Source organism: Pleurodeles waltl, chromosome 6 (genome assembly GCF_031143425.1).
Source record: "Pleurodeles waltl isolate 20211129_DDA chromosome 6, aPleWal1.hap1.20221129, whole genome shotgun sequence".
Lineage (NCBI taxonomy): Eukaryota > Metazoa > Chordata > Amphibia > Caudata > Salamandridae > Pleurodeles > Pleurodeles waltl.
The window spans coordinates 491,449,892-491,465,823 of record NC_090445.1 but is presented as its reverse complement, the minus strand read 5'-3'; the positions used below and the strand labels follow the sequence as shown (position 1 = coordinate 491,465,823).

The window sequence follows — 15,932 nt, the reverse complement described above, 5'->3', positions numbered from 1 at the left end:
CAAATCAGTTAATCTTCCTGTGTCTAAGCAAAATAAATAGATCCTTTCGTAAAGCATTCCAGTAACCTCGGGTTGAGTTTGCGCTATATAAAAAAAAAAAAAATGCAACAAAAATAAAAGTCAGAGGCTTTTGTGACGTAGGACGGGACAAAGACATCTGGCCTCCTGGATCATTTATTGTGGTGGGTAGGTGACGGACATGACTGAAGGATGGAGTCCAACACAAAGGGGGAAAACAGATAGTAGGAGGGAGCAGAGGAGAGTGTCAGGTAAAAAAACATGCTCTTTGTAGAATGGCTCAACAAGAAGAAAGAATTGCTCTGAAAATCACAAACAGTGTCAGGACAGAAGTGCTTGTGCCATGCTCTAGAGGATTGTATGCAAAAAGAGGGAAGTGCTGACTGCATAGCTGCCCAGCAGGAAGCAAGCAACTGAGAGTTACTTTGAAGCCAACCAATGGTAAGTAATGGGCGTCCTCCAATCCCACAAACAGTAAATAGGTCTTGAAGAGACAGTGCATGCATTGTCTAGGCGAGACTTTAAAAGAAAGCTAGAACTTGCCTGTCACTTTTCTGATCAAGTTTTCTGAACTGAAGTGATCAGCAGAAAAGAGATCGTTATGGCAACATATTTATTTTTTTGGTGTGAATTTCATTACAAGAAAGAGAGCATCTCTGGAAGGTTTTGGGCGCTACAGTATCTTAAATCTGACATTCATTGTTTTGCCACAAATTACTAACTACTTTTAGTTGTGTTTAATTTCACACTGTAATTTCTACTTCTATTCTTCAGGTCTGCATTCATGCTGTTTGGGAAGGGGGATTGTGTGGCCATGTATCATAAGGAATGGACCCATCACTCATTTCCCCCCCTCCCAAAAAAAAACCTCAGTCGTAGGCTAAAAGGATATTTTAAGCTGCGTTATAATTCCACAGCATTACAAACGAACCCTATCTTTGGCCTTATTCCTCTATATATTCATGAAACTCCTTGATGACTGACAATATCCATATAATTACAGAATGGGGTTAATTTTATCCCATTTATGTTGAAGGTCCATCTCTATAGAAATGCTGGTCTAAATACGTAGATCAAAGTCTGTGGGCCAGATAGGTATTTCAGAGAACACACAAAACATTTTGAGTTAATATATAGAGTACTTGAGAGCCAGAAGCTGTAGTGTTGATTTATAGTTCTGTAATCTCAATTGAAAGTTTATATTGACTTGCATTTCAGTTCTATTAGATTTTTGTTAATACCTTTGGCAGGTGGAGTGCTACAGGCCAAGGTGTTTGTGAAGCATTGACTTGATTTAGAGGACTTCATCCTCTGGAACCCCAAATACCACTTTAAAAAGGCGCTAAATATATGATACGTTTCCCATATTATATACATTTAATTAAGCTTTCAGACCCAAAAAGGTGCTAAAGCTGAAGAAGTTAGAGATGATTAAGCTCTCTGTGTTTTGGTTACAGTGGACAGTGCATCTTTGTTTATGAAGCATCCTGTACGTTGTGGGTTGGATGGGGGCACTGCTATCTTTTTTTTTTGTTTTTTTTGTTTATATATATATAATTTTATTTAATGTGCATATACAAGCAGGTAAATCTGTTGAAGCATCACAATTATACATCCAAACATATAATCATAATCATTTATGACATAGTGCCTTGCAATCAATTACCATTTTGTTTTACTCTTAACATAGACATTGAATCCCTAACGCGTCTGTTTCCTTTTTAGTTTGGGATTGACATGTTATTACCCCATATACAGTGACATTTCCGAATGGCCTCTATTCTTTGAACATAGAGCCGTTCTTTGAATTGGACTGATTTTATTTTGTGTTCCCAGAGCTCGTACGATGAAGGAAAGGATGTTTTCCATTGCTGCTGGATCAAAGATTTTTCGACCAAAGATGCAATAAAATAATTGCTTTGATTTTATTGACAACCCAGGATAGCTAGATAAGCCAAACATGGCTCCAACAGGTTCCGGAACAAGCGGAACCTGAAGTCGCATACTAACCGACTGGAAGATTCTATCCCAGAAGTTCATAATAACTGGGCAAAGGTAGCAATTATGAAGCCAGTCTCCAACATTACAGTGGCATCTAAAGCATTTGCTCAAAGTGGATGGAAACATCTTGCTAAGCTTTAAAGGTGCATAATAGAACAGCCACTAGGTAAAAAAATGCCATCCTCTTGAAATTGGCGGCTCTCAAAGCCTTATAGGAGAGGATATTATGCTGCTTCCAAGACCGAGAATCCTATCACACATGCTGTTATAGTTGACAGCTCTTGCTGAAGAATACAATACCAATTCCCAATCCCCCGTTAGTATCTGGAACCACAATGCTTGTGTAATCTTGAAAGCAAGTGATTCAGATGGGTAGGAAATTATGACACCCATTGACTTGATATAATAAAAGATCTGGAGAAAATGAAAAGTTCCCAAAAATCTGGAATTGCAGGATTGTGAGTCTTGAGTCGTGTCCTTGTTTTAACATTATCTCCTACTATAAAGTCCTGAAGCTTGTGAAAGCCCAAGTTAGCCCAGTTATCTATACATTTAGTAGTAATGGGCAGCCCAAATGCGCTGACTTCTTTTAAGGAAATTGATGGATGAAAGCGACTAAAGTGATAAGTGTTGTATCTTCATACCTTTAGACCAGAGCAGATTTGGGATCTGGTATCTAGTACATTTAGGAAGCCACAGCATTTTGAGAAAATGACATAGTTGGATATTATTTTCGAGGCGCATCTGTTTCACGTAGAAATTAAGGTCACTATGACACGTAGTAGCAGCCTTAACAACCCATTCCAAGAATGCTGCCTCATAATACTTCTTGAAGTGAGGAAGGGCTAAGCCTCCATCTTCGACAGTCAGCTGGGATGATTCCAGCTGGGTACGAGGTTTTTTTATTTGCCCAGATAAACTCACGAAGCATTGCATTGAGATCCTTAAATTTCTTTTGAGGAACCTTTATCATAATGTTCGAAAATATGAATAGGAACAAAGGGAGTATCATCATTTTGACCAGTGCGACACGCCCAGTAATCATCAATGGAAAAGTCTGCCGTTTGGACATAAGAGCTTGTGCTTTCTTAAGAGTAGAAAGATAATTAAGCGGATAGAGGTCTGACATGTTTTGGGTGACAGATACCAAATTAGCTAATTGGGTGGGAAGCCTGGCAATTGGTTTGCATCTCGTCTGGCATTAATGATACGTGGGCATTGAAAAGTAATGCCTCGGACTTTGATTTGTTTATCCGATAACCCCCTAAATCAGAAAAGGCTTGAATCTTTTTGAAGGCACTCTCAATGTTCTGAGTTTCAGCAGCAAGATACAAAATTGCATTGTCTGCAAGGAGTTTTAATTTGGGTGCGCCTAACAGTGGGGCTTGAATAGATTTGTCTAGTCTCCGAGCCAGAGACAAAGGCCAACCCTGACGAGTTCCCCCCCATATCAGCAGCTTACTGACTACTCATGAATTAACTAATAGTTTAGCTTCTGCCCCCTGATCCCAGTGAACTAAATCAAAAGCTTTTTAAGTATCGAGCATTATTATAGCTGCCTTAATTTTATTCTTTGAATAATAGTCAATTGCCTGAAGCAAAAAGCTTGTGTTAGTAAAGATGTATCTCCCTGGAATTAACTCACACTGATGAGACTCTGAGCTAGTGGCACAATACGAGCTACCCAAATCTTCATGAGTACCTTGTAATCATTTTTAAGGAGACTAATAGGGCGATAGGAATCCGGATTTTCCCCAGGTTTACCCGACTTGAGGAAGCTGACTATCTCTGCCCTCGAGCAGGAGCTAGGTACTTCCTGGCTACTAAGTATTGCAATAAATAAGGCAACTAGAATTGTGGTCATCTGCTCAGGCAAGACCTTATACAATTCTGCCGTAAGACCATCTTCGTCAGGGGCTTTACCATTGGAAGAGCCTTTGATAGCGTCCATTTCTTCCGTGATGGAAATTGGCCGCATCAAAGCAGCCTGAAGTTCTTCACTAAGACTCTGTAAAGTAATGGATTCTAGATATTTTTTAAATATGATTTTCTTGTGCTGCGGTCCTCGGGGTGTAGAGGTTTGTGTAGTGTGCTAAAAATACCTTTCCTATTTCTTCGGCCTGTCCCACATTTCAACCCTTCATCGAATTGTCGCGTAAGCTCTCATTATTCTAATGAGACTACTGGATTTCGAGTGGCAGAATCGACTGCGGTGTGGGAGACTAACCCACTACCAGTGACACCTGCCGCTCCAATCTGGGTTGGAGCTCCGGCCAACTAGCAGTGCCTCATCTCTACCCAAGGGCAGGGATGATTGGACAGCCGAGTGCATGACATAACTGGTTTCTCAGGGAAGCTGTGGTCAGTCAGGCCTCATCCGTTTCTCTCAATTACATTAGTGTCATATACACAATGACAAACAGAGGCCGTATATCTTTGAATAACACTTTATTAAAGTGACTGCATCTGAGATAGCAAAGCGTGGACTGCAATAACCAGGACAATACAGCATAACAAGATTACAATTGTGACAAGGAGAGTAAAACATTAAAATAATGCTACCATGTTGTCACTAGAGTCAACAGGCTAATTTCCTACCTAGGCTATGATAGAGCCCAGCGTGTTAATCTCTAATTCTGCCCTTCAGGTTCCCCTGGGAAGACATTATCCCCCATACCCGAGCAAAGGCCTGAAGTCTGCAAAACAGCTGTAGCGAAGCATTCGGCAGTTAGCATACAGTCATGGTTCTCTGGCTGGAATCTCCCTCCAACGTGTAAGGGACAAGAAAGTGTTTTTATAATAAAACAGCTGGTGTTCTAAGAAAATGTCCCTATGTAAGGATGTGTCTACGAATGCCAGAGACGAAACCTATACCACATTCCCCGGCAACCTATCTTGCTGTAACCTTGAAAGAAGCACAGATTGAGCAAGAATGTCTTGTTTGAGAACAGAGTGTTGGCCTAGGCAAACCAGTCAGATATAGAGAAAATAAAACAAGACCATAAAAGTGGCTACTGTAACAATAATAAAGCTAGGCCGCATAAAATACATCTAGGTTAAAGTGCACAGCGGCAGGCCTAGTATGTTAAAATAACGTGCATGGAGCTATAACTAAAATGGCTACACAACATAGTTTTATTTAGAGAAGCATTTTGGAGTTTTTTTTACATAGTGTCCCAGAAATTCCCTACATGCCCACTCTCTTCATAGTACTGCTGAAAACAGGTGTTATGATTAACTATCTTCTGTGATAAAAAAATAATCTTTGAGTCAAACTGTAGAGTCCTGCAAACGAACCCATGAGTCGTGCCCATGGAAGATCTGATGATAACGTACAGCATGATTGAAGTCTTGCTGAAGTTTATCAACTTTTTCCTTTCTTATTTTCTTACAAAAAAGCCTTGTACAAGAGGGCCTCTCCTCTGTGTGCCTTACATGGCTCCCAGATTGAAAAGATGGAAGCAGTTGCTTTGTTCCTAGCTAGGAACTCGGCAACAGAAATCCAACCTTCATCTGTCAGTAGAGATTTGTCTAGGGACCATCTAGGTCTCTCTAGTTGACAGGCGAAAATAAATAATTGAACCAGTGGGACGGAATGATCCGAAAACGGGTTGGGCATTATATCTGACTCCGCCCTATCCCAGCAGTAAAAAAGGAAAAAACATCCAATATTGAAGCTGAATTAAACTGGCGCACAATTCTTACGGGAGGTATAGAGTTTCATGTCCTTAATTATATTAAAATCACCTCTTACTATCAAGAGGCCGGAAAGCGTACTCAACAGATTATACAGACTCCGCATGGAGGCAATCTCATTTTTTGTAGATCAATAAAAACTTCAAATGTGTATTAGCTGCCTCCCTGTTTTAACACTGGCTACAACCTATTTGGCTTGGGGATCGCAATAGACCTTCGCCTTGGAAGTCTCGGGTTGAAAGAACTTCAATCCCGTGCACAGCCACACTCACGGAGGCAAAGAAAGAATGTGAGATAGAGCTAGGAGTATTGAGAAGCTTTGCCTGTTACTTGAAATGGGTTTCCTGAAATATGATAAACTGAACTTGCAAGGAACTTAACCAGTGGAGTACATCTCTTTATTTGTGGGAGTAATTAAGCCCATTAGCATTACAAGAGGCGACTAGAAGAATTGAAGGAGTACAGAATGGACTGGCTAGCAATCATTTAGTGAAGAAAAAATATATACCATAGGCCAGCACCTCCAAATCCTGTCTTACATTTATTTTGTCACAGAGAGCAAGGATATAGTAGTCTTTGAATTACCTGCACATTTTCTGCCTCCTCCCCCCACCCTCCCAAATGTGATCCCATTCCACTACCACCAAGCGAGACCCTACTGTCATGGTTTGACCCCCACAACCCCCTAACACCCAATAGTAGAGCACTGACATGGCACCCATAGAATCTGTGACCGGGAAAAACAGCAAGTGTAGGCTGATGAAAATATACCTAAATACATATGGTAGCGTGAGGTTAGGAGGGCAGGAATTAGCAGATATATAAAATGTTAGACACCCCCCCCCCCCCCTTTTTTTTTTTAAATTGAATTTTTTTTTTTTTTAAAGCTGCCTCATGAGGTTTTTATGACTTATGGCTTATGACTGATGGCCTCAATATAGTCTTAGCACAGTCTTAGTGCTTTCTTAACCCCAATGTTACTTCTTGAGGGAATTGAGAAAGTCCCTTGCCTGCTGGATGCTCTGGAAAATCTGTGCCTGGCCCTTATGAAAGACCTTGAGTTTCACAAGCTGCACAATACCAGCAGGGGCCCCAAGTTTTTTGAAGTCATCAATGAGGCTAACAAATTCACGGCATCGACGTGCTGTTCCAAAAGACATGTCGGAAAAGACCCAGAAGGAGAAGTCGCCTTCTGCGTTAAATGTTTTCAATATTTGGGGCGAGCGGAAAGCGCTCTGTCGTCTGCTGTTATCTCTCTGTGGGTTTCTAACCACGCCCATGTCACGTCAGTCACTTTAATTGGTTCGTGGGCTTGCCTTTTAAAATCCGCTTGCTTTCATTAGTGAAAGGCGTGCATACGTCATGCCTTTTGCGGCGTTTAGCCTTCCTCGAGCGCACCGACCAACTGCTGAAAACATACAAGGATCAATGTTTTCCGTCTGGTTTCTGGAGTACTTTTCTCTTTATTTTGAAGCCTGATCTCACTGAGCAGTTGTCTAGTGCTTTGCATGACATCGATCCTGTTGCATGGGTAATTGCACTTTTGCCGATTACAATGATAATTGCACTTTTGCCGATAGGTTTCACAGCAAGTGAACTTTTATTTCCCTTTGTGTGTCTGTTTTGCGCTGATGGCGGCCATTGGCTCGCTTATGTGAAACTTTTACTTTTCAGTTTATATGGCAAGAAAAGTCTGGTAAGCTTATGTGAAATTGTTTAACTTAAAATTTTCAATTTATGTGATAAGAAAAGTCCGGTTAGGAGTTTACAATGCTAATGACTCTAACTCAAACAAACGCGAGACCCATTGCATTGCAAATGCTTGTTATAGATTGGTCTCTGAAGTTGACCAAAATAGTGCTTGGATATTTAGAGTTCTGTGGTCTTACTGAAGGAATTCTGTGGGCCCGCATGATGGTAAGGTCTGGATACTCTGTGACCTTATCAGGAAGAATGCATTTATGGATTAGGTCCATGACTACTTTCGAGACCATTGACGCTGCTTCCACCTCTTCAGGGATTCCAACGAATCTAAGGTTAGAGCGTCGGTATCTATTTTCAATATCAAGTTTATATTGCAGCTCCTCAAGCTCCGATTGAATCCGGTCTGCGCAGAGAATTGGCCATTTTGAACATCCTCGAGATCCAAGACACTCTGTTCCGCTTGGGAGACCCATAACGTCAAGTGTGAAATATTGGAATTGAGCTGGGCTAGATGATCGTTGGTCTTTCTGTGTGCTCCCTCGTGGGATACTTTCAGGTCCCTTAATTCCCTAAGGATCTGATTTAGCATAGTCTCGACCGTTGGGCTAGACGGCGAGGGTGTGCTTGGAGAATTTGAGCTGGTGAGTGAAGTCTGGGTTGGATGCTAGATCTGGTGCAGGAAGAGGGAAGTCACCGGATATTGAGATGATTGGGACTCCTACATTAGAGTCAGTCAGACTGTTCAGTACTTCCCTATCAAAGGAGTTACTCCTCTCTTTTTCACCCCCTTTATGTGCTGAAAACTGGATAGGAGGGCTTCCATATTTGGTGGGCCTCCACAGAGGATGGGCCGAGTGATGGCAAGGTCTCCATCCTTATAGAAGAAGACGTCTTTGGCTGGTTATTGGCGGAAGAATCCCTCCTTGCTTGGGCTAGGGGTGACGATGATAGTTCTGGCCTTAATGACATCTGAATTGTCCCAGATTCTTGACTTAGCGTATTGCTGGAATTTATTAAAGGTGATGGTGTCGACGTAGGGGCATGGATGGTCTCCTGAAACTTCTCAGTGTAGTCTTGTTTTGGGCCTGGCTGTTGTCTTCCTAGTAGGGGAGTCGAACTTTTCACTCAGCTTGCTTTCAGTGCCTTACTGGCTATGCATGATTTGGATGAGGTGTCACGGGTAACGCATTTCATACCTGCAGGAAGAGGGTTTATGAGGGCAAGCCGGAGGAAAACAAGGGTGCAACAGGCCGCATCTGTGCTAAACAGACCGCTTCTGCTACTACCTCAGATTTGCCCTCCACCATTCGGATCTGCCTAGAGCAGGATCCAAAGGCTGCTACACTCCCCTATATAACCCTTGATCCTGTGTTCTTAGAGAGACTGTTACCCCCAAATGCCAGGCAATAGTACCCATCCCTGGGCCGCCTAGGAGAGACATCCCTGGACCCCGGCGAAGACGTGGATGTGCACAAGAGGACAGGGAAGCCAGGACCCCATCCCTGAGCCCTGGTGACCCGAGGAGGAAGGGGGAACATCTCTCCACTTCTCCATGCAGCCCGGCTGCTCAGCATGTATCTGCCTCCAGAAGTGGGCAGACCAGAAAGTAGAAGGTGCTTGCCCTGCATGGATCTGGCGAGAGCCCCCCGGGGTAGGCTCCTCAAGCTGCTCCCCAGTGTGGAGAATGGCAGCAGACCCCATTCTCCACAGGACCGGGCACCTCGAGAAAAAAGAAAAGCGTGTCGTGAGCTTCAAGCAAACCAACCCGGTTCTCTCCAGCGCAGCGCGAGAGCTGCTGCTCTAAAATTCACGAAGTACAAGGAGTGCCCTATAATTCCCTGTGGGGCTCATCAGCTTCGCCTGCACCGAACAGTGAAACCCACATGTGAAACCCAAGAAAGTGGGGTCACCACCAGAATGTTGCCAAAGTGCGTGGGGGGTGAGAGGTAGGAGCAGAACAGCCTCCCCCCAAAGATCGCACCAGAGGCCACACTTTAAGTTTGGTGGGACTCTGGAAAGATAACCCCTCAAGGGTTTCAAGTGTTCAGTAAGCTGTCCTTTTCGCTGTAACTGTTTGTTTTACAGTGGGGAAGGCTGTGCCCTATGTGGGAGAAGATTAGGACTGCAACCAGTTGTAGCCTCAAAGTGTATAATATGAGGAGTCACCTTAGGGGACACCCTCTAGTGGTGGAAGTTGGTACATAAGCCTGTATATTGACAAAAGTGACATGCTTTAGGGACTGTGTTTAAAGTGCGGTGTGTAATGGTGAATGTTCTTTAAAGTGTTTGCAGCTAGCACCCTCTAGGGGTGAAAGTCTATACATAGTGATGTAATTATAAATGTGATGCCGTTTAGGGTCTGTGATTATATTTCATACTGAAAGTAATCTTAACAGCACAAGTCATTCCAACATGCCTATATGTGATACTTGCAAATGCTTTATTTGAATAATGAGAATGACAGCCACTCATGATCAAAGTAGACAAGCTTTATTGTCAGTATTATGTGCTCTCACTCCAGGTTATATTCAGATATCACAATAGAGTCCAAGCAAATGTTTTGACATGTTGGTTTAAATCTCCCCTTTTGGGAGGGGCACAAATGATTATGCTATGTCACCCAAAAGTATTTTCATCGGCTTGTGTATATTTGTAAAGTGTTGCACAGTATTAAGTTTTGAAAAGAAAAGTCACAGACTGGACAATCATTTATTGAGTGTTATTCTTGTATACTTGTGAATGGTGATTACTAGTCCAAACCACCTCCCTTATGTAAGCCTTGGACTTCCCTGCTTTGTTACCCTGTGAGAGTCAAGCGCTACTGTAGGGTGTTTGATTCCCAGTGGAGGACAAATGTGGACCCATTACTTATGCAGACCACACAACTAATGACCCGTTAAAAAAAAATATCGGAGAGTCAACTGTTTACCACTCAGCAATTATGCGTTGATCTACTTTTACCTTTATATAAACAAATCATAGTCACTTTTTTAAACAGTACCATGTTTATCAGTGTAATGTGTTATACTTTTTCTGTATTATTAATTGATGTCTGGAACGGGTTGCTCCATGCTAAACTCCTCGCTCAGACTTGGACTGTGAGTGTTAAATCATGATTTATGAAACTCTCATTTAGAGGCATTAGAAAAGCAGCAGTGCAGACATATTGTGTGACAGTTCAGTTACCTAGCACACATTTTACCCTTTCTGTAGCTTTCAGGACGTGATCGATATACCTTGGTGCTGTAATTTTTTCAAGATTACCATCTGCAAATGTCAGTGGTCAGAAGAATAAGCTACGGTAATTTGTTACCTCAAGTTGTTTCCCATGTTTTCCTTGATAGTAAATTAAAGCTGCATGGTAGTGCCATTAAATTTGGCTCTGATGTGTATTTGATGAATTAGTTGTGTAAAGACTAATCACACCTACACCTTTGCTTGTAGATGGGACATTGCTCCTGAGTGCCTCTGGTCTTAATGGTCGTTGTTGGGGTGGTTCCATTTGGATATTTAAGGACCCAGCCCAGGCTCCAAATGAAGGCTTTTGCACTGCTGGGGTTCAGACTGAAGCTGGAGTGGCAGACGTCACTTGGGTGTCTGAGAAAGGCATCCTCGTCGCCTCCGATTCAGGTATGTAAACTATACATTAAAAAAATTGCATCTTTTTTTAATAAAGTAATTTTTATTATTATGAGGAAAGAAAAAAGTTAAGCAAATACATATACAACTGCATAAAAACAACTGATACAATTAAAACAATTATTGCTCGAGTACCCTCAACCCACACCCACCTAGGACTCAGTGCGTCGTGTCTGCGCCTCAAAGCAGTTGATAATACCTTGATCTCAGACTCATATTGAGGTGTATAAGTAGTGAGGTGAAAACCTGACACAGGAGCAACCCAGTTAAAAAAATTGCATCTTATAGTACTTTTCAGCATTCATATTATTGCTTTCTGATAGTTAATACATTTTAGCAGCTTTCTGAAAATGCTGCACTACTTTCAGATTGATTCAACTATCCTGACTCCCAAATTAACCATCTGGTACTTAAAAAAAAAATGGGTGTGCACCGAGGGTTGTGAAGTTTTCCAAAATATCTTCTTGATAAAAGGACTGGATGCTTTAGAAAAGTCATTGTCCCTTTTGGTGGCAAGCAGTAAGGTGACAAATTATGACAAAGTGCTCCTTAAATCACAGCCCTGGTAACGCTCTTTGATTATCTAATTATGTCATGGCTTTTATTATTTTATTATGTCAGAATTTTGGTTTCAACAAAGCTCTGTTTGATTTAATGCTGAACATAGCATAATTCCTTTTCTGACAAATCTTTTTAATATTGATATGCTTAGTTTATGAATAGGTTCTGTTTAGGGCAACTTTTTGTTCATTAAAATGTTACTGTAAATATGTGTTGCCAAGTACCTAGGTTGCTAACAGAAGATCAACAGTCCCACCTTTTCCACTTGATGTATAATTTTTAGCAAATCACTTCCTCACTGTGCCTAACCTTCATTATTCACCATAATTGTGAGCATATACCAAACACTAGATCAGTGACTGGTTTACATTTTACAGTTGGATAAAATTCTACTAGACCTAGTCAGAGTGAAAATGTTGAGTCTGATTCTCAAAGCAAACTAAGCATGTAACTTTGGCTTACACATGTAAAGGTTTGCACTCTTAAAAGGTCTTAGTCATATGAAGAAGTTGGTGCAATCCGACCTACTAACAGATGCTGGAAGTAGGCAAGAAGTAGAAGTCACAGGGCTGGAATGCCCTTGGCGATTCTGCACACTCACAAATGTACAGGCTTAAGGATTTTCACTAACTTCTCTTCAGCCCATTCTCACCCTAGAAAAGGTTGAAACTTTACCCCTGACTGAGATAGTCTTACATTTTTGTTTTCTCCAGATTTGGAAGGAAACCCCTTTCAAAAACGGAGAATGTGTAAAGGAATGTCTATGTGGGAGGCAAAAGAAAAATACAACATGGATTTTTTCATGAGCAAATGTACAAATGTGTATTTGCTAATGCAGAAATGAACTGGCAAACATTTGGTAGAGGTCAGGCTTGACAACATAGCTGTCACCACCTCCTCTGTCGTGGGCTTTAAGAAGCACTGCTGCGAGAAGGCCTTTGGCTCTGCCAAATATTTGCTCTGTGGAGTACAACGTTTGATTGGCCAGTAGTTTTGTGCTTTCACTGAAAAAGAGTGTTCGATGGCATGTGTAGCTGCAGATACACATGTTGTGCATAGCCCGCCATCTGGTGTTGGGTCGGAGTGTTACAAGTTGTTTTTCTTCAAAGAAGTCTTTCGAGTCACGAGACCGAGGGACTCCTCCTCTTTTGCTTCCATTGCGCATGGGCGTCGACTCCATCTTCGATTGTTTTCTTTCCGCCATCGGGTTCGGACGTGTTCCTTTTCGCTCCGGGTTTCAGAACGGAAAGATAGTTAAAAACTCGGAAAATTACGTCGGTATTGTTGCGTTCGGGATCGGGTTAGATAGAATCGACATCGAATCGTGAAGAGCTCCGGTAGCCCTTCGGGGTAAGTTCGATCCCCCGTCGGGGCCTGGTCGGCCCGACCGCGTGTAACATCGAGGCTGATGGAACGGACCCCGTTCCGATTCTGTCCTAAATGCCACAACAAATACCCATATACAGACCAACATTTGGTCTGTAACCTGTGCCTGTCGCCTGAGCACAAGGAAGAAACTTGTGAGGCCTGTCGTGCGTTTCGATCCCGAAAAACGCTCCGTGACCGGCGAGCCAGAAGATTACAGATGGCGTCCACGCCGACAGGACACCGAGAGTTCGAGGAACAAGGAGAAGAAGAGGAAGCCTTCTCTATCCATAAATCGGACTCGGAGGAATTCGACGTCCAAGAAACAGTGAGTAAGACGTCGAAGCCAGCACACAAGATAACAGACAAGGCCCAGGGGACGCCACTGCCAACAGGCCATGGCTCAACCCATAAAATCGGTGACCGCCCATCGGCACCGAAAAAGGCCGAACTAGTGCCGAGATCGTCCGACTCGGGTCGAGACACAGGCACGCAGCATTCTCGGGACCGAGAAAGTGCTGCCGACAAAGATCGACGCCAAGACAGCGGGGCCAAAGCTGCTCGACGCAGAGACAGCGGCACCGAGGAGGATCGACGTCGAGAAGTTTCGACTCCAAAAAAGAGAAAAGTCGCCTCGGAGCCGAAAACGAGTAAGGACATAGTTTCGGTGCCGAAACGACCGGCAACCGAGCCAACTACCAGCTCCTATTCAGAGGAGCAGTCACTGTCCTCTTAATTGCGCAAACATAGATTCGAGGAAGAGTTACAGTCCACTGAAGTAGACCACACTCAAAAGCGGATCTTCATCCAGAGTGGAACAGGGAAGATCAGCACCCTTCCCCCTATTAGGAGAAAAAGGAGACTTGAGTTCCAAACACAGGAACAAGCACCACAAACAAAAGTGGTGAAGAAGGTAACTCTGCCACCCTCTCCTCCACCTGTAACTCACATATCACCGGCACAGACTCCGTCCCACTCACCGGCTCACACCACCATGAGCCAAGATGACCAGGACGCTTGGGACCTATACGACGCCCCAGTGTCAGACAACAGTCCGGAGGCGTATCCTACCAAGCCCTCGCCACCAGAGGACAGCACAGCGTATTCACAAGTGGTAGCTAGGGCAGCAGAGTTCCATAACGTGTCGCTACACTCGGAACCTGTCGAGGGTGACTTCCTTTTCAACACCCTCTCCTCCACCCATAGCACCTACCAGAGCCTGCCTATGCTCCCAGGAATGCTAAGGCACGCAAAGCAAATCTTCAAAGAGCCTGTCAAAAGTAGGGCAATAACACCAAGGGTGGAAAAAAAATATAAAGCACCGCCCACAGACCCTGCTTTCATCACCTCACAGCTGCCACCAGATTCGGTTGTAGTAGGGGCAGCTCGCAAGAGAGCCAACTCTCACACATCAGGCGATGCACCACCTCCGGATAAAGAAAGCCGCAAGTTCGACGCAGCCGGAAAAAGGGTCGCAGTACAAGCTGCAAACCAGTGGCGCATCGCTAACTCTCAAGCGCTCCTAGCGCGATATGACAGGGCCCATTGGGACGAGATGCAGCACCTCATCGAGCATCTACCCAAAGATTTACAAAAAAGGGCGAAACAGGTGGTTGAGGAGGGACAAAACATCTCCAATAACCAAATACGCTCCTCTATGGATGCAGCGGACACAGCTGCAAGAACAATTAACACAGCAGTAACCATAAGAAGGCACGCGTGGTTACGAACATCTGGCTTTAAACCGGAGATACAGCAAGCGGTGCTCAATATGCCATTCAATGAGCAACAATTGTTCGGACCTGAAGTGGACACGGCAATTGAGAAGCTAAAAAAGGACACTGACACTGCCAAGGCCATGGGTGCACTCTATTCCCCGCAGGGCAGAGGCACTTTCGGCACCTTCCGCAAAACAACCTTCAGAGGGGGGTTTCGGGGTCAGGCCACACAAGCCAGTACCTCACAGTCAACACCATCTACCTACCAGGGACAGTACCAAAGGGGAGGCTTTCGGGGCCAGTACAGAGGAGGACAATTCCCTAGAAACAGGGGAAAATTTCAAAGCCCAAAAACACTTGCAACCAAACCGTGACTCACAGGTCACTCATCCCCTCCACACAACACCAGTGGGGGGAAGAATAAGTCAGTATTACCAATCTTGGGAGGAAATAACAACAGACACTTGGGTCTTAGCAATTATCCAACATGGTTATTGCATAGAATTTCTCCAAATCCCTCCAAATATACCACCAAAAACACAGAATATCTCAAAACAGCATTCAGACCTTCTGGAACTAGAAGTTCAAGCATTACTGCAAAAGAACGCAATAGAACTGGTACCTGGTACACAAATAAACACAGGAGTTTACTCACTGAACTTTCTAATACCAAAAAAGGACAAAACACTGAGACCAATCCTAGATCTCAGAACACTAAACACCTACATCAAATCAGAACACTTTCACATGGTCACGCTACAAGAAGTGTTACCATTGCTAAAGCAACAAGACTACATGACAACCTTAGATCTCAAAGACGCGTATTTCCACATACCGGTACATCCCTCGCACAGGAAATACCTAAGGTTCGTATTCAAAGGAATACATTACCAATTCAAAGTATTGCCGTTCGGTATAACAACCGCACCAAGAGTCTTTACAAAATGCCTAGCAGTAGTAGCTGCACACATCAGAAGGCAGCAAATACACGTATTCCCGTATCTAGACGATTGGCTAATCAAGACCAACTCCCTAACAAAGTGTTCACACCACACAGATCAGGTCATACAAACCCTCTACAAACTCGGTTTCTCCGTCAACTATGCAAAATCACACATTCTGCCGTGCAAAGTACAGCAATACCTAGGAGCAACAATAGACACAACAAGGGGAATAGCCACTCCAAGTCCACAAAGGGTTCAAAATTTCCTAAAAGTTATACAAACCATG

At 43.4% G+C, this 15,932-nt stretch overlaps 1 protein-coding gene across 1 annotated transcript in view; it reads left to right on the top strand.

Moving 5' to 3' along the window:
• The window catches only part of WDR77 (WD repeat domain 77), an 87,000-nt gene that overhangs the window by 20,674 nt on the left and 50,394 nt on the right, over window positions 1-15,932 (top strand). Inside the window, exon 2 of the mRNA XM_069238645.1 lies at window positions 10,864-11,049. Coding sequence (XP_069094746.1) covers window positions 10,864-11,049 — 186 coding nt within the window. The remainder of the gene's footprint in view (window positions 1-10,863; window positions 11,050-15,932) is intronic.